Source organism: Tiliqua scincoides, chromosome 2 (assembly GCF_035046505.1).
Source record: "Tiliqua scincoides isolate rTilSci1 chromosome 2, rTilSci1.hap2, whole genome shotgun sequence".
Lineage (NCBI taxonomy): Eukaryota > Metazoa > Chordata > Lepidosauria > Squamata > Scincidae > Tiliqua > Tiliqua scincoides.
The window spans coordinates 202528956-202550264 of NC_089822.1; the positions used below are offsets into that span (position 1 = coordinate 202528956).

Sequence of the window (21309 nt, forward strand, 5' to 3'; positions counted from 1 at the left end):
TAATAATATTCCATTGCATGGAAATAACACCCCCTCCAGGTGGGTGGGGTGGGGAGAGAGACAATCATAAATGCACATAAGTTAAATTCCTTGCTCCAAGCACAAAGCTTGTTGCCCTCCCCAACACTTCAGGTTACAAAGCACACACAGTTAGTGAATTAAAAAAACACATCCTCATCTGTTCCGGGATAGTACAGGCAGCCTGGTCACACAGTGAAGGGCTGGTGCCAAGGGCACCCTCTGCTGGTGGAAGGTAGCAGTTCAGACAGGTTCACCATTTCAATGGCCCATAAAATCAACCTAGAAGGTACTTCTCAAAACCACAACATAATGCAGTGACCAAACCTTGGCCCCACAGTATCTGATTTTTTTTCCCTTGGAGAAGCTTAGGACTCTAGTCAGACCCTCATTCCTCTTTGGTGGTTGTGGGCTTTAGCTCTGCACCTTTGTTAGTTATAGCATGGTGTGCCCTTAGCTGCATCAGTAAGCTCTGTAGAACAAAAGGCTGGCCTAGTGTCTGTTCTGTCATGTTCATCCAGCTGCCTTGCCTTCAGCAGAAAACCAGATGCACAAAGAGCAGAGTCAGATTTTTAGGCAGGCACACGACACAGTCCTTCACTCACCTGCACAGTCTCTGAATGCACATGGGGAATCACTTGTTTAGGAGCATCCCCATGTCAGTCTCTCTCCATCAGCAAAGCTACCACAGCAGGTGGTATAGTTGCGTGGACACTGCACTGTATGCCCACCTAAATATCTGAACCAACTCTGAGCTACAAATACACTGGCAAAGAACTGCAGGAGCAGCAGCAAGAACATACTTGGCTGGTGGGCAGCTGAACTTGCAGGAAAGAAACTGGCTGCGGAAACAGCGTTTGCCCCATCAAGGAGAGTACCACACCAAAGACTTGTTCCAGCTACAGCAAGAGACAGGCTTGGGGCAGATGCAGGAAAGGAGCTACAGATTCAGACACAGGCAGAAAACCTGAGCATGTCTAGACTCCTTGTACACACCCCAGGAGGAAAGCCCAATGCCTGTTGCTTTGAAGTCAATGACAGCAACAAGCTGCACCTAAATTCTGGGGGATCAAGGGGGATGATGTGGCCTAGGTGATGCATACAGCAGTGCCTAGCCTGCAAGGGGTGTTATAAATAAAACTGAGTTCAGTTGTGCTGAACAGCAGCCGCCTTTGACAGAGATGCTCTCAGAGCAGGGAGAGTCTACAGTGTGGAGAAGCTGCCCAGGCATGTGGCCCTGCCCTGCAGGGTCCAGGCACTAGGAGGTGGCTGGCTTAATGTAGTCGTCCACACCCGTAATGGTGGCTTTGCAGAAGAAGCAGTCCTTGTTGTTCATCAGGTGCTGGTTGATGCAGGCTCTAGAAAAACAAGAGGAGCAGCCGTTATGCATCTGTTCACAGCTATAGAGCAAACCCTGGCCCGGTACCACCCCTATCTCCAGTTGCTAAACTCCTGAAGTCCTTCAATCATCTACCAATGAGAATCAGTGCTTCTTAAAAGGTTGAAGCATGCAGGATTTTGCCTACTCTGCTTTTAAATAAGAAATCTCAATCGTGCAATCTTTATACAATATACAAAAGTCTGTATATTTGCTTATTTTGCTTCTGCTAGTCATTGTCATGGTCACAGACATTTGGAGAGCACTGAAGCGCCGTTCTTCCCATCTGGCTTATAAGATCTTACCAGGAACTGCCCACACTCTGACAAGTATATATCACAGCCTGAAAGGCTTAAAAGCTTGCTTTAAAAATTGCAGCAGTTCCAGCAGTTCTGCAATCCAGCTGACAACCAAAAGATGGAAAAAGTCAATTCCCCCAGGAGGTTACTCACTTGCAAGACTTGTGGGAGCATGGCTTGAATACAGCAGAGATCGGGTGCGCATAGCAGATAGGGCAGAGGTCCTCTTCACTAGTGGGCTACAGGAAAGAAAAACTCAGCTTGTTAGCAGCTGCCAGAATCCAGCCTACACCCAGGCCAAGAGCAACACACCCCACAATTAAGAAAGAGCTGTTGGGAAAGAGCAATAGCCCCATGCAGGCAGCAGCAAAAAGTTCTGCTCTGGTGGGTTTGTTTCCTCCATGTTAAAGCTCACTTAATAATCTGGTCCTTCCTCCTTGCCCCCTGAGCAAAAACTCTAGGTTAGTGTTTCTCAACAAGTGGTACGGTGATCACCAGTGGTGATCACCAGTGATACTTGAGGTGGTGTCTGGTGGTACTCAAAGAACCCCTGGACCACTGCCACCTGGCAGCAAGACCAGGAACATGATGCCACAAACAGTGGTAGGAGGCTTGGCTTGGTGGGCAGAGGTCCAAAGCATGCTTTTCCACACTTTGAAAAGTCCCGTCCACCCTGCGCCTCTTACTGGTGTTTGTTGCGTCACATTTGGCCTCCCATCCCAGAAGTAACTTATCATTGCCATATACTTCAGGTGGTACTTCGAATAGATGGACCATGTGAAGTGGTATTGCAGAGGACAAACATTGAGAAATGCTGCTCTAGGTCATGCCCTGTTGCCTCTCACTTTGACTATTGCAACCTCCTCTTTGTTGGTCTTCCATTAGCTCATCTTAGTCCCTTACCAACATTGCTGATAAGGTCATTCATCCCACTGGTTGTAGGGATCATGTCTCACCCCTCCTTCAATCTCTTCCCTGGTTTCTTGTCTGCCCCCAGATCAGCCCAAGCTCTTTGTTTTTATCTTCAAAGCCCTAAATGATCTTCCCTGATCATCTGAAGATCTCCTACTCCCTCAAATAACTTCATCCTTTCTCCCTTACTGCCTCTTGAATCTTCTGAATCACCTGCAGGATGCTTTCTTGTGCATTTCCTTCAAAGCCTTTTCTATGAAGGCTTTGGCACACCATCTTAGTCCTCTACCCCACTGTGACCAAGCTACATATGTGTAATTAAAACTATTGTATATGCTTCCCCTGTTTATTCTTGTTTCCATTCTCCTTGCCACCTCTGTCATCTCCCTTGCATCAGTATTTACACTGTAGACTCCTTTGGGCAAGGAGCAGTTTTTTTACTCTATGCAAAGTAACATGCACACACTGATGGTGTAGTAGTAAGCATGTTGCTAAAGTTCAGAATCATCTGCTATTCAAAGCTGCTAAATCAACTCATTCAGCAGTTTGCCAATGTGTGTAATGGGGTAGGAGAGGAAGGTTCACAGACAGGGTTCCCCTTTCAATTATGGTATCAGCTGGGACAAGGGGCTCCCACATCTAGAAATGACACTACCCTTTAGGTCTGACACTACCCTTTAGGTCAATATTTCTTAAAGTGTGGGTCAGGACTCACTAAGTAGGTCACAAACCAATTTCAGGTGGGTCCCCATTCATTTCATATTTTATTTTTAATATATTAGACTTGATGCTACCATGGTATGTGATTGCATCTGGGGAAATGTTACAGCTCTGTACTTTGAACAGACTACTATGTATATGCTTTTAACAATGACAGTAAATGGGACTTACGCCTGGGTAAGTGTGGGTAGGAATGCAGCCTAGGATTGTTAAAAATTTTCTTGCTTGATGATGTCACTTCTGGTCATGACATCACTTCTGGTGGGTCCTGACAGATTCTCATTCTAAAAAGTGAGTCCCAGTACTAAAAGTTTGAGAACCACTGCTTTAGGTTGTTTCTTATCCAGACCCTGCTATTACACCTCCTTTTGCACCTTAACCCATTTCTGCCCAGCCCATCGGTGTATCCCTGTTGCATATATGCAACGTTTGGCAGAAATGGCTTAAGCAACAGTGAGATGAGGGTGGGAGTGTGTCTCCTGTACCAACTTCTGTTCAGGGACTATCTTTGCTTTGAATAAACCAACCCAGAGCTTGAGGCTGAAGAGTTGTCCCTTTTGTGAAAGGAGAGAGTGGGCTTGCATGCAGCAAGGCTGCTTGAAGGAGGCCCAGACATCCAGAGACACAGTAGCTTGACACCCCCCCCCCCCGGAATGTTAAGCAATAGGTCTATTTCTCACTGCCATGGAGAAGAGAAAAGTCTGACTTGTAAGCTGAGGCCCATATTATTTCCTTGCCAACTCTGCTCTGTAATTGGGAGGGAGAAGGAAAAAATGTTACAATTCTCTTTCTTTTAATGGACCTTCTTTTACTGGAAGTTCCTCAATAACCTTGCTGCCTATAGCTGAGACAGGGCTGATGTTGGCATAGAGGAGCCCAGCTTTGATGATCTCATAATTCAATTATATCATAACTGAAGGGAGGATTCTGAGCATGGTCAAGAGGAGAGGCAATCCCAGTGAGCAGATTACCCCACTGCCAGTGCCACTAATTCAAAAATGAATTAGTTAAAATGCAAAGCAAAACCTCATGTCTTACGAATCTCCCCTTTGAGGAAGAAATGAGCTCTGCCTGTAGAGAAGACTGCAATCTTTCTGCTGTTTGTACATTATTATTATTATTATTATTACATAAGCAGTTTGATTTTGGATGAGCTTATAGGAGTCAAAGCTCAGGGGCCTTTATGGATACAGCAGAGCCCCCATCTCACATTAACCCCTCACACCAAGAATGCACTGTGTCCAGTGTGGCTTGATGCTCCTTGCAAAGGTTCACCTCCTGCCCTGGACTGCCTTAGACTGACCATAAGCCCCTGTGGAACCCCTGGATCCCAGAGATGGTCTTCAGATCCATCCCCCACCTCCCTTCTGCAAAAGCCTTCATGCAGTTCCAAGCTGTAGCTGGAAGGTGAGCAGCCACATTAATAATGCAGATTCAGCCCTGCCAGCGATCAGGTTCCTCACTGGATCACTGCTTCTCTTTGAAGGTCACCCAGACATAGCTACATTTACAGGGGTGCTTCAGCAGCGAAAATCTCTCTGAGCAAGTTATGTGATGCTCTTAAACCCCTGTAATCTGGGTGTACTTTCTGTTTCTTGATACTATAATGAAGATTGCAAAATCCATATCTCCAAACCACAAAATTCTGCAAAGAAACCCTATTTTGTGACTTGAATTATGCAAATTCCTCAAACAGCTTATATTTTGCTCAGTTTATTGTGTTTTTAAGGTTCAGGTATTCAAAGAATATGGAACTGTTTGGCAAAGACTGGAACGAAGTGATGATGGAGATATGGAATAGATGGCAAAAAGCAAGCCCTATGTCACTGAAAGCAGTGGAATGCGGTTCCATTGGGACATCTGACAGCTCACTGAGTGTTTGCACAACACAGAGGGAGAGAAACAGAGCCCTGTCATAGGGTATTTGCATTTTTTCACTCTGGTATTGAGATCAAGTGGAAACCTCTTTCCCTTTCCTTCCTTGCTTTCCCACCTCCAAGTTGTTATTTTGTGCTGTGTGTCTCCCTCTCCTGCATTTGCTTTTTTCATTCTGGCTTTCTCCACCTTCTGTTGGCCCTCTGCTGGCTTCTTTTGATGCTATTCTCTTTCACTAAACTTGCTTTCTTATTTTTAACCCTTGCATTGCTTTTCATTTACTTCTCATTTTTCTTCCCCTTCCTTTTGGTTCTCTCCATTTCACCCATTCTTATCTCTTTCTCTCCACCTGTTTCTTTATTTTTTTGTCTTCTTCATAGCCCAATCCCTAAGGGAACTAAGGGTCCTCTCCTCCCTTTTTGTTTTTGCTCATATCTTGTTCTGCCTTCCTGTTTGCTTAAATTCCCAAAGTAACCAGGGGCTTTATCAGAAGCTTCAGTAGCAACTCCAGCAGCTACACAGCTCTGTGGTTGCAATGTTTTAACTAAAAAAAATAAAAATAAAGGCAAGCCTGCCTCACTTTCCACATATTTTTCATATATCTGTGGCAAGTGTAACATCTGCATTAGCTCTAACTTTTAATGCTGACCACAAGATAAAACCTATGCAAATATGGGTGAGTTCTAGGGCCTGCCCACCTGAACCTCAAATCCTGTTTCTGGAGTGTTATTTAGGAGAATTTCACTCTCCTCCAGAAGGGTCAAAATCAATTACAGTGCCTGGGGCCCCAACCTCAACCTTTGCCAAGGAGCCTGGACAAAGCATAACATGAGCTCAGATGCCAGCACTCGACCAGCTATTCAGGACACACAATACTGGCAAGTGAGATCAGTAACATAGCTTGCAATTGCAACAGCCCTGGGAATGCAAGATACCATATTGTAAGCTCTCATGCTGCTGTGTGGCAGGGTGTCATGATCTAGCTCTAGCTCATATTGTCAGATCAGTGGGTACATACCAGAGTGGAGGCTGCAGCCTGCTTGGACTCTTCACTCAGATGACCCAGCATTTGCTCCACCTTGGCTAGTTCTTCCTGGCTAATGTAATCAGTGTCTGCAAAGAAACACGAGTAATGATGAAGGGAGAGGTGGGATGGATAGAGGCCCTAACATTACAATGAAGTGTGCAGGAGGTGGGGGGCTGCCACATATTTCTGTTCTCAGTGGCCTCTTTGCTCTGTATTTGGTTGGGAGAGATTAAATTTAAGCTGCAGTTCAGGTGATTGGCCACATGATGGCACAGTCCAGCATGGCCTCTAAGAGCGATCCGTTAACCCAGTGAGGCACAAAGAGAGGAAGACAGCCTGAGTTCACTAAACATCACCAAAGTGCTACTCAGAACTGCTGGGTAGATGCTGGGAAGTGTAGTTTTCTCACGCCAGAAGAGAACAGCTTGCATAAATGATGATCATAAAATGGATGTTAAGGAAGATATCTAAAGTAATGGGCATTTGGTCTATTTGTCCAAGGGGTGAAAGCTCACTGGTATCATGAGGGAATGTCAAGGTCTTCCACCTGAGCAACTAAGGAGCAGAACAAGCCACCTTGCTAGAATAATGTTCTGTGGCAGGGTAATAACATTACTGTGTCCGGAGGCCTTCCACCACAACAAGAAAGCCTGCAAAACAACCATCTGAAGCATGTCTAGCATTGCAGTTATTTCATGAACTCTTTCCTCCCCCACTTGCACACCTGGTGGACTACACTGTAACAATGTGTACTTTTTTTCAAATAGGAAAGCCTTTTCAGTTTGTTTAGATTTGGATTTTATGCACCAAAGAACTAGTCAAGAAGAGAACAGTTTATTCTTACTGGGTCCAGTAGAGAAGATGGTTCAGGCAGTCTGTTTGACAACGTCTATGAAATATTCATGACAGAATCTATGAAAATGACCTCTACAAACCAAGCCTAACACTGTGCTGTGCCAGAAAATAAGTGCATAGGACAGAGCATCCCAGCTGCTAGACCAGCTCATGATCATGACAATGATGCTACTAGCAGATACCCAAAGGTACATTGTTAGGGTCAGGGGATTGAGAGAGAAAGGGCACTCTCTTATGGCAGAGAAAGCAGCCACTTTTGACCCACAGCACAGAAACAGGGTGGAAATACCAGCACTTTGCTGCAAAGGACATTCAAGCCAGGTCAAGGCTATATACAGCTACACAAAAGCTATACACAGTCATTAGGAAGGGTAAAGTCAGAGGTGTAATTGCAGACAATGCTGGACAAAATAGGGAGGCTTCAGTAAGGACCTTTTTGGGAAACACTTAAGGGTGCCTTTTTAGAGATAACTTGTGGTGCATTACAGAAAACAGAGGAGAATCTGTCCTCTGCAGCCTGCTACCTTCTCTGTAGCACACGTTTTCCTACTATCAGCACAAAGAGGGAGTCTGCAGCTGCCAGGCAGGACAGCCCCACTCATGCTGACTTCCAGAAGAAAAAAAAAAGACAGCAGACATCGACTTCTACAGATTCTCATACAGCAGCAACCAGAGTGCTACAGCCTTCACAGGAACAGGCTGTTCCATCCAGCCAACTCCCTGGGGCTTAGCTTTTCTAATTAGCAGAAACTTCAGAGTTCCCAGTGTCCCTGAACACTTGGGAAGCCACTACATAAAAAATCTTTTGGAACACACATATATAGTGTACACACATTCTCTAAGCAGAAAGTTGTCAACAGACTTTCAGAGCAGAGCTTTTAATTTTTTTTAAGTGGTCAGCAAGGAGTGTGCAATTAGCTGGGCCACAACAGAACAATGACTACCCCCTTCTGTTATTCCGGGATGCAGCTTTCCTTGGCTCAGTGAAGATTCACACGGCAGTCATCACAAGGAGGAAGAAGGGATCATATTTGACCTAAGATGTGGTTTATTATATTGGCAAAGTGGCCTCTATCATATACCTGTAAACACCCTGGAAGTTCATTATGCATTCACAACTGGACTACAAAACCAGGAAAGGCCCCAGTTCTAACACACTAGGGCCATTAACCAGTCTTTCATATAGGGAGAGGCTAATGGTAATCCAGGGTGGCACTTTAAACACATGCTGTGTAGCTGTCTGCTTGTTTTTCCTTTGTCAAGTAAAGTGCATATTACATAAGATTTATAAGAGCCCAATCCTGAACTCGGTTCACCAGCTTACCACCAACACGCACTGTCGCAAACGTGCCATAAAGCCCTTTGCAAGGATTAGTGCTGGTCGAGCACTGGAACTGGCCCAGCATGAGCAGGCACTGGAACCACACCGGTTGGAGGCTGGTGTTTCACCGCCTGGTGATAGCCTGGACTGCAGTGGAGAGGTGAGTTGGGGCACGTGGGGAGGCAGGGAGGAGATGTTCCGGGGGCGGGGGAAGATGGAGGAGGGCGGGAGGAGGTGTGGTGGGGAAGGGAGGGGGTGGGACCAGCAGAGCTGAGCTCCACCAAATCTGGAGCCCTGCATCAAGCCTCTTGGCTCAACATGGAACTCTGTTACCCTGTGCCTGCTCAATAGCTGGTGCAGTGTTGAGTAGCCCCATTCATCAAGCACACAGTTGCACCACATGTTCTTACAGTAACATGCAGGCTGGTCCTAAAGATATTGACAGGATAATCACAATCCAATTGAGGTTAAGGGGAAAAGACTAAGCTTTGTTGCCTGCTGCAGGGAGCCTTCCATAGTTCTCAATCACTTCAGTAGCTTCCAATTTCCAATTTCATAATGCCTTCTTTGTCATCACCTCAAAACCTCTAGGGATTTAACAATTTCTAGAGGACATGAAAATAAAGCCTGAATGTTCTGTGAGTTTCCTCCATTTCAAAGCTCCAATTGCTTCCTTCGTCTCTAACAACTTCAAGGGCACTGCAAAGCCAAGGGCAAGTATCTCTCTCTCTCTCTCTCTCTCTCTCTCTCTCTCACACACACACACACACACACACACACACAGACAGTGTTTCTATTTAGAGATGGACAAATACACTTATATAGCTCTCTCTCTCTCCCATGAAGTGCTGTTTTGTTGCCCTCCCTTCAACAAATGTGCAGCAGGTAATGGGAAGCTTTCAGGGTGGTTTTAGTTAAATGATTTAATGGGATGTTTTGGAAATCTAGCTTTGCCAAGCTGGGACCACAGTGAAACAAAGGATACTTTTCATAACACAGCCAGCTGGCCTGGAACCCCCCCCCCTTCCGCCGGCTGGTCTTCTTGGCACATTCTTGCCTTTGTATTATCTTCTGAGGTTTTTCAACCCAAATGTCACATTTTCAAGGCAGATGTAGCTAGCAAGGGGGTTGGAACATCCCATCTCCCCAGGCGGTGGTGCAAGAAGAGGCTCAGTACACAGGGAAAATACCAACATAAAATAAAAGCTGTAAGATTTTTCCATTTAGGCTGATTTGGGTGGTTGGATAAGGTGGAAAAGTCCAGTTTATCATATGTTATATTTTAGCATCTCTTCTGATCTATAGGATTCATTTTTCTTTGTTGGTGCCCTGCCCAAAGATGTCAGAATGAGATGTGCAACCAAGTGTGGTGGCACACAACCTATGGAGCACAAGTCTGGCAACACAAAGATGCCGCCAAAGCTGTGAGGCAATGTGTGTTGGCTGGTGATGTCATTGGGCAGTGTCTGCCCCCAGACAAGGCTGATTACAACTGACTATGGTCACTTGGAGTGGCGGGTGTGGCCGAAGGCAGTCTTTTAAAAACAGGGCAGAAGGATGGAGATGGAGATGGAGGGATAGAGATGAGGAAGAGAAGAGGGTGAATGAGGAATGACAGGAGGTGTGAGGGGAATGAAACAGGAGGTAAGAGGGCAGGAAGGGAAAATGAGAAGGCAGACTGACCGTGGAAGAGTGAGGAGGACAAGGACCAGATGCAGACCCAGACAGAAGAAGTGGGCAGAATCAGGCAAGAGCAGCCAACAAGAGGTTCGGATGTTGAGAACAAAAGGGAGCTAGATCAGGCAGAAAGGAGAGACGTGAAGGAGGACCAACACCCTCAACAAGGTCTGACCCAGGAAGGGACTGGAGCCAGTGATCTTCTGAGCATCATAGGAGACAGAGGAGCAGAGCCTCTTGCACCTGAGCTAAGTCATGAAATGACTCCAACAGCACCCACAGCCCCATCCAAACTTTGATGTGGGGGGAGCCCATAAGGCAACAAAATAGCCTAGAGACTGTGCTACCCACATAGGCCCTTCCCAAAGCTATTCCCCTAAGGAGAGACTCAACCTACTGTCATCAAAGATGAACATAAGAACAGCCCCACTGAATCAGGCCATAGGCCCATCTAGTCCAGCTTCCTGTATCTCACAGCAGCCCACCAAATGCCCCAGGGAGCACACCAGATAACAAGAGTAACCCCTGCTAATTGGGTAAGAGGCACTTTTTCAAGTGGGTGCTCCTTTTTTTAGCAGGGGGAGAGTAACTGGCCACCTCACCCCAGCACTGTCTGTTCTAGTGGCTGTCTGCTGGTGTTCTTTTTGCATCTTTTTAGATTGTGAGCCCTTTTGGGACAGGGAGCCATTTAGTTATTTGATTTTTCTCTGTAAACCGCTTTGTGAACTTTTAGTTGAAAAGCAGTATATAAATACTGTTAATAATAATAATAATAATAATAAGAGACCTGCATCCTGGTGCCCTCCCTTGCACCTGACTTAGTCTCTCTTGGCCTCCCGTATCACCTTCTTACATTTCTTTTGCCACAGTTTATGTTCCTTTTTATTCTCCTCATTAGGGCAAGACTTCCATTTACGGAAAGAAGCTTCCTTGCCCTTTATGGCCTCTCTAACTTGGCTGGTTAGCCATGCGGACACCCTCCTGGACTTAGTCGTGCCCTTCTTCCTTTGTGGTATACACTTCCGCTGGGCCTCTATTACTGTTGATTTGAGCAACCTCCATGCTCTCTGTAGAGACTGGGCACTTTTTACCTTCCCTTTCAACCTCCTTCTAACCAGCCTCCTCATTTGAGGGAAGTCCGCTCGTCGGAAGTCAAGGGTTTTTGTGAGAGATTTGCCTGGTATTCTTCCCCTGACGTGCATGTCAAAACGGATCACAGCATGATCACTGTTCTGCAATGGCTCCGTAACATTGATAACTCTAACCAGGTCCTGAGCACCGCACAATATTAAATCCAGAGTCACCTGTCCTCTGGTGGGCTCCATGACTAGCTGCCCTAAGGCACAGTCATTTAGCATGTCAAGGAATCCAGTCTCCTTTTCATGACCAGAACACAAATTGACCCAGTCAATATGAGAATAATTGAAGTCCCCCATGATTACAACCCTGTCCCTCCTTGTCACCTCCCTGATCTGTTTCCTCATTTCAAAGTCCCCCTCCGGTTTCTGGTCTGGGGGACGATAGTACGCCCCCAGTATTACATCACTCCTCAGGCCTGGTAATTTAATCCGTAGAGATTCTATGGAGTCAGACCCACCTTTAATCTCTACTTTGCTGGATTCTATCCCTTCCTTAACATAAATGGCCACCCCACCTCCAACACACCCCTCCCTCTCCCTCCTGTGGATTTTAGAGCCCAGGATTGCGGTACCCCACTGATTCTCCGCATTCCACCAAGTTTCCGTTATGCCCACTATGTCAATGTTTTCCCTTGTCACCAGACATTCCAGTTCTCCCATCTTTGCTCGGAGACTTCAGGCATCCGCATAAAAGCATTTGTACATGGAATGCCCCAGGATGGGCTGCTTATTAGCTCCTTTGTCCCCGCATCCTCTCACTGTGCCAAACGGTCTATCACATCCCATCATGCTACCATTCCCAATTTCTTCTCCTACTCTGCCTTTGCCTTGTTGTTCTCTAACCTCCCCATCCTCATCCCAGAGGGATGAGGAGTCCCAAACCGGATGCCCCTCGGCTCCTGTCGGCTTTCCCCCAGGGATCAGTTTAAAAGCTGCTCTGAAACCTTTTTAATGTTATGCACCAGCAGTCTGGTTCCATTCTGGTTCAAGTGAAGCCTGTCCCTCTTGTACAGGCCCCACTTGTCCCAAAACGTTACCCAGTGCCTAACAAATCTAAACCCCTCCTCCCTACACCAGCATCTCATCCACGCACTGAGACCACGATCTCTGCCTATCTAGCTGGGCCTGCGCATGGAACAGGTAGCACTTCAGATAACGCTATCTTTGAGGTCCTGGCTTTCAGCTTCCTGCCTAATAGCCTAAATTTGGCCTCCCGGCTACACTTGCCCACGTCATTGGTGCCGACATGCACCACAACCGCTACCTCTTCCCCAGCACTATCTCAGCACTATTGTGCTGAGTCCATAGAGTTAGAGTCCATAGAGCAAATAGGCTGCAGCCTGACACTTCTGGTTGGAAGGAAACTAAGGCAGCTGTTCTCAATTCCCTCCCTTCCCCTTTGTACTCAGCCCTCCTGTTGCCAGCTGTCCTGCTTCTTTCACGGTTGGAATGGTGAGCTTGCTTGGGAAGCCGCTGTGTCCCAGGTGGCCTCCCAACAGTGCCTCCTCTTCACTGCTGCTGCTCCTGCAACCCTCCCAACCACCATCATGGAAACTCCTCTGCCCCGGAGCATTCTGCGACTTGTAGTTCGGCTCTCTGCTCACCGTCACTTGTCTCTCCAAGGCTTCCCAAGAGCCTGCATCATCTGGGGGGGGGGGGAATTCGGCAAACACTACTTGGGTTTTTTAAAGCAATTCCCTCTCCTCCCCCTCCTGAGCCCTCCCCATTGCTAGCTGTCCAGCTTCTTTCATAGGTGGGATGCTGATCTGTTAAGAGTCCAGCCCTATGTGTTTCTACTCAAAAGTAAGACCCATTCCAGTCAATGAGGCTTACTCCCAGGAAAGTGTGGAGAGGATTGGGCGGTAAATCACATGCTTTGCTTGGTGGGAAGGCTTTGTGATAGCCTGCACCATCTGGGGGGGGGGAATTCAGTAAACACTCCCTTGGTTCTTTAAAGCAATCCCCTCTTCTCTTTTAAAGCAATTCCCTCTGTTGCTATGGCACCTAAAGCAATTCCACCTGTTGCTATGGTGTGTGTGCGTGCGTGTGTGCGTGCGTGTGAGAGAGAGCGCTCCACCTTGCTGTATATGTTCTGGCTACAGAGATTCTTGCCTCCCCTTCCCCTCTTCAGCCTCGGCTGGCTCAGGGGCTCCAGGAATGTTACTGTTCCTTTGCAAAGGGAACCTCTTCCAGGGCTCCAGGGCTACTGCCTGCCTGGGCAAGGCGGAGCCTTTTTGCAGTGTTCTGGGCTGCCTGGAAATGGATAGAGATGCCAGCAAAGGGCAAAGGTGTGTGTGACATTCAGTACCTCACCCCATTCGCATTGAGACAAATCCGCAGATAAAAAAATCCGTGGACAAATAGGCTGCACCTGTACAAGCTGCAGTTATCAAACCACAAAGTCCGAATCTTCTATTTTATTTTATCTATTTATTTCAAAACTTGCTAGATCCTTCTCAAAGGTAGAACTTTTGTTGCAGTTGGGTCCCTGGGTGGCTGTAGGGATGGAGAGTGAGAGGGAAGCAGGTAGTCTCTCCATGTAGCTCTCAGAAAGTACATGTTTGTTGAGGCTTAACCAAACCTCAAATACAAAGGCATCACTGCAGGGCAAAGGCAGCCAGGAAAATAACCAATTTAAAAGCTCAATAGAAAGATTACAGTGACCATCTTTCCTACCAAGGGTGCCTAGGAGTTACCCAGTTCTCAAACTGGAAAGAGACCAATATCCATGCAGGGGCAAACAGCCAATGGCATACATGAGCACAACAAAATAAGGAAATACTTACAACTCTGCAGGGAGAAATGTTTCTTGTCAGCAGAAGGTGATGCCATGCCCAGTACAAGAGACTCTGTGGGGCCCAACAAGTATTGAATAGACCGGAGCTGGAAACAGGGATCTGCCAGCAGCACAGCTGTTGCCCGCTCAGCCCTGCAAAGACAGACAGACAACCTCTCATTAAGTTTATTGATTTATTTTGCTACGGGAATTGCTTTGTGTACTACTTTTTGTTCCAAAGCTGTCTATAAATATTCTTAATAAAAATAATAGTTTAATAAATAACTTGTCTTGGAAGAATGAGCTCAGTGTTCTCAGCAATCTTTACATGACACAGTAAAGCTGCCTCATGAGAACTGGCATAGTTAGAAGAAGTAACATCTGCTCAGACCTTTAAGGCAAGAATACTCCATGAAACTGTAATGCAGGCCAGGCCTTCCTCCAGATCTCTTGCCCTGAAGCCACAACTAATTGCTCCATTTCCTTATTAGCACTCTGGGGGGGGGGGGAGAGGAAGGTGTGGGTACAATGGCAATTAGAAGGAACAAGAGGGGAAGCAGCTGCAGCAACTCCTGCTCATTTCCTATACAGTATGCTGTGGACTGAAGAACAGGGTCTGCAAGCTACAGTTCTCAGTTTTGAGTGGAGTACCCCAGGGCCTAGCTCTTTTCAATATCTTGATCAATGACTTGAATGGAGAGATCAAAGGAAGCCTGATCACTAAACTGGGAGCAATGAGTAACACTGCAGAAGAAGTATTCAGGAGGGCCTTGATAAAAAGGAATATTGGGCTAAAACTAACAAAGTGAAGTTCAACAGAGACAAATGCAAGATTCTGTACTCAGGCAAAATGATCAAAGGCCCAGAATGGGTAATTCCTGGTTTTGCAGAACAATAGGCAGAAGGAATCTCAGTATTGCAGTGGAAGACAAGCTGATCACAGCTTGTGGGACAGAGTCTGGTGTGACTTAGCTGCAAAGATGTACTTTTTAGGCTGCATTTTTGCCTTCTCCTTCCTGGCCAGAACCAGAGTCCTCAAAAGCTGGCACACTTGAAAAGCCTGTCCATCCTGACAGGATTTTAACCTGTTTCTAGTTAGAAGAAGCCCTTTCAAACTAGGGACAGCTGAATTCCAGAAGTGAGTTCCTCAGAAGGCTCTTGCAAAGACGTGTACTGTAACTCAATGAGCAAAAAATATTCTGAGTGAGTGACCTCAAGTGAAGCGAACCTCTGAGCCTCAAGCAGAGGGAAAATATTCCCCAAAGGCACAACATTCTGACAAAAAAACCAGGTCCTGAACTGCTGACATTTTATTCTTCATTTGATTGGCATTTGACTCAAGAATGAGGAGCAGCTGCTTAACAACTGAACAGGTTGACATATTGCATTGCTACAATAGCTCATGCCTGAATCACAGCATGTGAAAACAATGGAGGCAGGGTGAACAAAGAGCAGGAATCCAACACTTGCCAGTAAGCAACGGAAAAATGGGAATTCTTACTGTGAATTTCAGTTCTCTAGGACTCCTGAAGGGCATTCTATATCTGTTACCCTTCGGGGCTAGTTCCATCCGTTGGGACAGAAGGCAGGGCCAAGGTCTTGCAGCAGCTTCTCCAAGGTGGGGGTATTTACCTTCCCAGCAGCAGCACTCCTCAACCCCAATGAAAAATCAACAACAAGTTACAAACACCAAAATAGCAGCCAGCCAAGAACACACAAAATAGCATATGGCCCACGAGTGAAGCAGCAAAGACAGGAAAGGGCAATGGGAACATCTCAGGAGTCCCCACTTACCACCTCCCACAAAAGCGGCAAGACAGAAGCCGAAATAACAAACTGTTCACCTGCAAGCAATAGTGGGGAGAATGCCCTCCAGAACAGTAAGAATTCAAAGGGATTTTAATTTTCTCCTAGCATTGCCAGGGGACATCCTATATCTTTTACTCCACAGGATGCATCAAACAGGATTGATCCAAGGTGGGCCTGCAGATGAACCAGCACACTCATGGCTCAAGCACCCTTTCCAGAACCCTCCCACCGAAGGCAACATGTATGCATCAATCTTGTAATGCCTGGTGAAAGAGTATGCTAAAGTCTACCACAGCTGCCCAGAAGATCTTTTCAAGAAAAGACCCACATGGAGTGCATTCACTCGATTTTGGCTGGCACAAGTTGCACCTATTCCCAAAGAAAACAAATCTAGCAACTGTAGTTCATGCTTTAGTAACATTGAAACTAAATTAACTTAACACACAATGTGGAGCTACCATCGAAGATGGTTGGAAACTTCAGCTAGTGCAGAATGTAGTGGTCAGGGTGTTCTCTGGGGTCCATTGATTAAAACACATTATGTCATGTTCTTGAAAAGCCAATGACAACTTTCAAGCAAGCACTGAAGACACCTTTCCAGCTGGCATTTTATTGATGCCTTTACAGTTTTTAACTTGCTTGATTCTCTGCCTCTTGTTTTTGCCATTATGTGACTACATTTTCACCTTGACAGTCCCTTTGGGGATGGAAGGGTGGGATTTTAAATGCTTTAGATAAACACTTTCCTTCCTTCTTGTGTGGGGCTCAACAGGCTAAGCCATTCAGCGAGATGGTGGCTGTGTCTGGAGCAGACTCTGGGGACAGCTTAATCTCAAGATTAGGGAATGAAGGAGAGTCTACCAAATGTGTCTCACTGTTCCCTGACAGTCCTGCAAGGAGGGGAGGTAGGGAAGATCAGGGCCAAAGATACAAGACAGAACCAAAGCAGTTGGGAAGAAGATTGCCAAGAGTTAAGACTGCACTGTGGATTCAAACCCCCTGCTGAGAGGGGGGAATCAAAGGAAGATCACTGGATGGGTAAATGGGCAGCCGGGGCAAGAGGACAGAGGCTACAGCCCAGTCACAACTTCATCAGCCTTGTCCAGAGGTAGACAACTGGATAGCTAATGTTGTGTTCATTCTCTCCTTTCACAGTTTTCTTTGCACTCTGAGGCCAAACTGGGATGCAGGGGAAGGGAGCAGAAGAAAAAGCTTGTGCTTGGTCAGTGGCAGCTGAAAGAAGGCTCCCTCTTCCTTCATAATGAGCCATTACAGCAGAGGTCAGGCTCACTGTGGGAAGAGAGAGATAGAGAGAAACTACAGCAGAGATAACTAGAGCAGAGTCACTTCTGGCAGCAAAACAGAGAGAACTGCCATTCTAAACTGAAAGGCATGGCCCTGTGCTAGTGGCCACAGTGAGGAGGGTAGGGTAAGGGGGGGAGAGAGAGAGAAAAGGGCAATTTGGAATTCTAAGGGCTTCTAGTTAAGCACCTAAAAGTTAATTTAGAAAGAAAATGTCCCTTGGCCTCATCCATACAAACGGTGCCACAACACAGTATCCAAAACAAAGGAAGAAAGGGGGGAGCCAAATTATGGCAATGAGAAGTTGTACAACCAAAAAGGGTCTGTAACATGGGGGAGGGGAGGGGAGTTCCATCAAAAGCAAAATACAAAAGAAACAAAAAAGGCATGAAACAGGGGTGTATCCTCTGATATCTTTCAACATGTCTGCTAATGACCCACAAACCCCTTCAGAATAGCCAGCAGGTTCACACTTTCTCTAAACGGCTCCAGTTCAATAAATGATTCACAAGCGCTAAACTGGTCATGCTATGACCTACAGACAAGGGACTACAAGAAACTTGAAAATGCTGCAGTGCTGGCTTTGCTCATAATATGGGGATAGTGGTGGTGGTGGTGGGGGTAAGGAAAAGAGCCAAAAATTATGGATGCTTATTTTAGTCCTACAACACAAATCTGTGACGGTCAACTGAAAAACTTCTTTCAAAATTTATGATGGCTGTATATGAATTTGGGGAGCTGATTCCAAAAATGGCATTGTTTTTGCCCTATCATATCTAGTTTAAGAGAGATGGCATAGCCTTATTAGTAAATGGTTCAAGTAGCGTCCTTGTAAAGAAGCCATGGTGTAGGCTACCTCACAAGGAAACTGCTTGAACCATTCACCGAGGTTGCGCCATATCTCTGAAACTGATGTCATTTTCTGAATCATCACCCCAAATACACCCAGGAGTAGGTCTTTTAAGAAAGCAAAATGTGTGTTGACCTGTGTAATTTACAGGGAAACAAAAGTGGAACAATTCCTAAATTATCTACACCTGGTTCACCTGAAAAATCAAAACCAGCTATCAAAGTTACTAAACTATAGTTCAGTAACACACACACTACAATACCAAACCTAGAACACTTAGGGCCCAGTATGATTCAACCTTCCAGTGTTGGTGCAGCTACAATGCAGCCCTTAGGAAAGGGAACAACCATTCCCTTACCTGGAGGAGGCCTTTGTGGCTGCCCCCCTACCACAAGATGCAGCACATGCCTCATTGGCACGACTCCATCAGCGCTGAAAAGTTGGATAGAATTTGGCCCTTAGTCAGGAATAAGTCACCTGCCAACTGGGCAAAGAGGCACATTTTAAATTGTTGCTCCTCTTATATTTAGCAGGGGAGAGTAATTGTTCATCTTCATCACAGCAGTGTCTTTGGCTGTTTGCTGGTGTCCTGCATTTTTTAGATTGCGAGCCCTTTTGGGACAGGGAGCCATTTCGTTATTTGATTTTTCTCTGTAAAACCGCTTTGTGAACTTTTTTTGTTAAAAAGCAGTATATGGGGGGCCTATCTCCGGATCTTGTATCTGCAGATTCACTTGTCCATGGATTGGATCCACAACCCTCCTACACATAGCCACCCCCCACATGTGCCCCCTCTGGAGGCGAGGAGAGCTCAGCTGCTCCTGCCTCTGGAAGATCCTCTGAGCCCAGCAGAGGCCATGCATGTCCGTCCCTTCAGGGCTTCCCTGGACCCCAGGGCTTCCCCAGCCTCCTAATGCTTTATAGGGTATTAAAAATGTCACTTCCAGTTTTACAAGAAAAGTGAAAGTGACTTTTTTAAAAAAAACTCTAAAGCTCAATCTGAGCCTGGCAGAGGCCATGGACAGACTTGGCAGAGGTCATGAACGGGTGTGGCAGAGGCCGCAGTCAGGCTTCTACTGGGCTAAAAGAACCCTCTGGAGGCAAGAGGAATAGAGCTGCAGTCGCCTTCAGAGGGTAGGGGGCATTCCCTGGTATCCGCAGTTTCAGTTAATCATGGAAGGTTCAAGAACGGAATCCCCATGGCTGGGGATTAACATTTTTAATAAGTTCTAGTGAAATTAATTTTACTTCTTTGTATGTGCGGAACTGCAGCTGAGTAAATATAAGCTTTCAATAAAATAGCTATTCAAACATTTTTATTACTTCCCCCTACGCATTTCAAAGAAGGTGAAATGAATAGAATCTTCTCATCTCCACATGAGAACACAAGAAGCAGGAGCAACCTTTCCACCTGCTACATGCTGTATAAAAATGCTCAACTTCTGGCCTGAACTAAAGGAAACCAAACTACACTTCTCTCATCATAAAGCATTAGGTCACACCACCAACAGGGCAATAGGCTCCCACAACTAGCAGAACAACAATCAAAACACACAAATGATCAAACAACCTAATACTAAAAGCAACTACAAAACAGAAAAATCCATGTTGGCAACAAGTCACACTAATACAATAGCCACCAGAGTAAAATGTGAAAACTGAATGCAGAATGTTACTGAAGGGAGACTGTATGACAACAGTCAGAAGGCAGAAGATTAGTTCAAAATTCAGAGGAGGGACTCTGCAGCCATAGTGCCAGGAAAGAGAATAAGGGAAGGAAAAATACTGTAGTTTGACTTCGTTAAAACTTTGTAGTTTAACTGGAAATACTGTTGGTTGAAGAGATATTATTCTAGCTGTTCTTTTAGAAGTTCATGTTGTAAAGAAACTACATGCTTCCCATAGGCTCATGCAATGATCAAAGTTGTATTTGTTGAAAAATAACATAAAGGTGGACAATTCCTCAAACAGTTCTTTCAGCTCCTTAAAGAGTTGAAGACTCTTCTGTTACAACTTCAAGTTAACTTGCAAAAGATGCTGGCCAGCGGAAAGCAATGATCAGACTTCGTGACGAAGATAAAATATGCTCCTTATTGTCCCTTGAATTTTGTTTTTTTCAAGTTCACATCTGTAATTTTAATATGTAAACAAAAAGTTAATGTCTCCAAACCAGGATATAAACGAGTTACAAAAGTTATTAATGACCTGCATCTCCAATACACTGACTTGAACAAAGCTCATCAATGTAATTGAACCATCAAGCACCTCTGTCAATATGTCTGTCCACAAGTGTGTGCATTCATATGGAGGAAACTCCAGGAGATGCAAGTCAGACAGCCTGTGAATCCTAGATTGTAAGAGTGCAGCATCTTTCCAACAGCACTTACTTTCAGTTCAACCTGCACACTAACGCTTATCATTCTAAAAGGAGTTTCTGTTACACTTATCAGCATTTATCACCTGGCATATTAAGGAAAGATTTTAAAGTCAAGCTGCCCTAAGCTACATGGGTCACTTAGACACAATGTTCCTATTGAAGGAAAGAACTGAACAAAACAGTCAAAGATGCCACCTCAAATCTTGCTACTAAGTGTGTCATCAGATGTGCAGTTATTCCACTGGAACAGCGTTTCTCCAAATGTGCTCCTAGGAGCACTGGGGCTCCCTAAGATCCCTTCAAGACCTCCATGAGCATACTGTAAGTGACTGCCATCTGCTTGGTGCTGCAGCATGCTGCACATGAGCTAGTGCTTTCCCAAGACTTTGTTCAGGAGAGGTAAAGGGCTCTGGAGACTAAAACGTTTGAGAACAGCTGCACTGAAAAATGTATCCGTGAACCAGCTTTCACTTCTGTCTGTCCTACTCATCACAAGCAAGGAGGCAGAGGTGGATGCTCTTTAAAGTCAAAAACAAAGGGAGGTCAATGAAGGAGGGCTCCATGAGGACCCAGTCTAGGGCACTGCCTAATGGAAATCGAAAACCATGTGCGTTTTCCTATTAAATATTCAAAAACCACATGGAAGATTCAGAACTCACAGAATAAAAAGTGAAAAAGTACTTGAATATTCCATGGCAAAAAACTCACAGATTTCTCATTGATGAAGAAAATCATATGGGTTTTGCTTCCAAACATGCAGTTATTCTGTGGCAAATGCCCATTTCTACATGGAGTAGTTCAAAGAGTTCAGAAGATGGGTGGCACACTGGGAAGCCCCAGTTCTTGTTAATCTGAGGCCCTCAGTCCTCTAGAGGCAGACAAGGATGTTTCAGGGAGCAGGGGAAGGCAGGTGATAGTTACTGCTATGAAAATAAAGTAGTATTTTTTGTTCTTGTATGCTCCTATGCCTGCCT

At 45.6% G+C, this 21309-nt stretch overlaps 1 protein-coding gene across 1 annotated transcript in view; it reads right to left on the reverse strand.

Moving 5' to 3' along the window:
- Positions 1–18: 18 nt before the first annotated feature.
- RNF123 (ring finger protein 123) overlaps positions 19–21309 on the reverse strand; it is a 122117-nt gene continuing 100826 nt past the window's right edge. Inside the window, exons 36-39 of the mRNA XM_066613710.1 lie at positions 14008–14150; positions 6221–6315; positions 1849–1934; positions 19–1376 (exon numbers count right to left, since the gene is read on the reverse strand). Coding sequence (XP_066469807.1) covers positions 1277–1376; positions 1849–1934; positions 6221–6315; positions 14008–14150 — 424 coding nt within the window. The 3' untranslated portion in view covers positions 19–1276. The remainder of the gene's footprint in view (positions 1377–1848; positions 1935–6220; positions 6316–14007; positions 14151–21309) is intronic.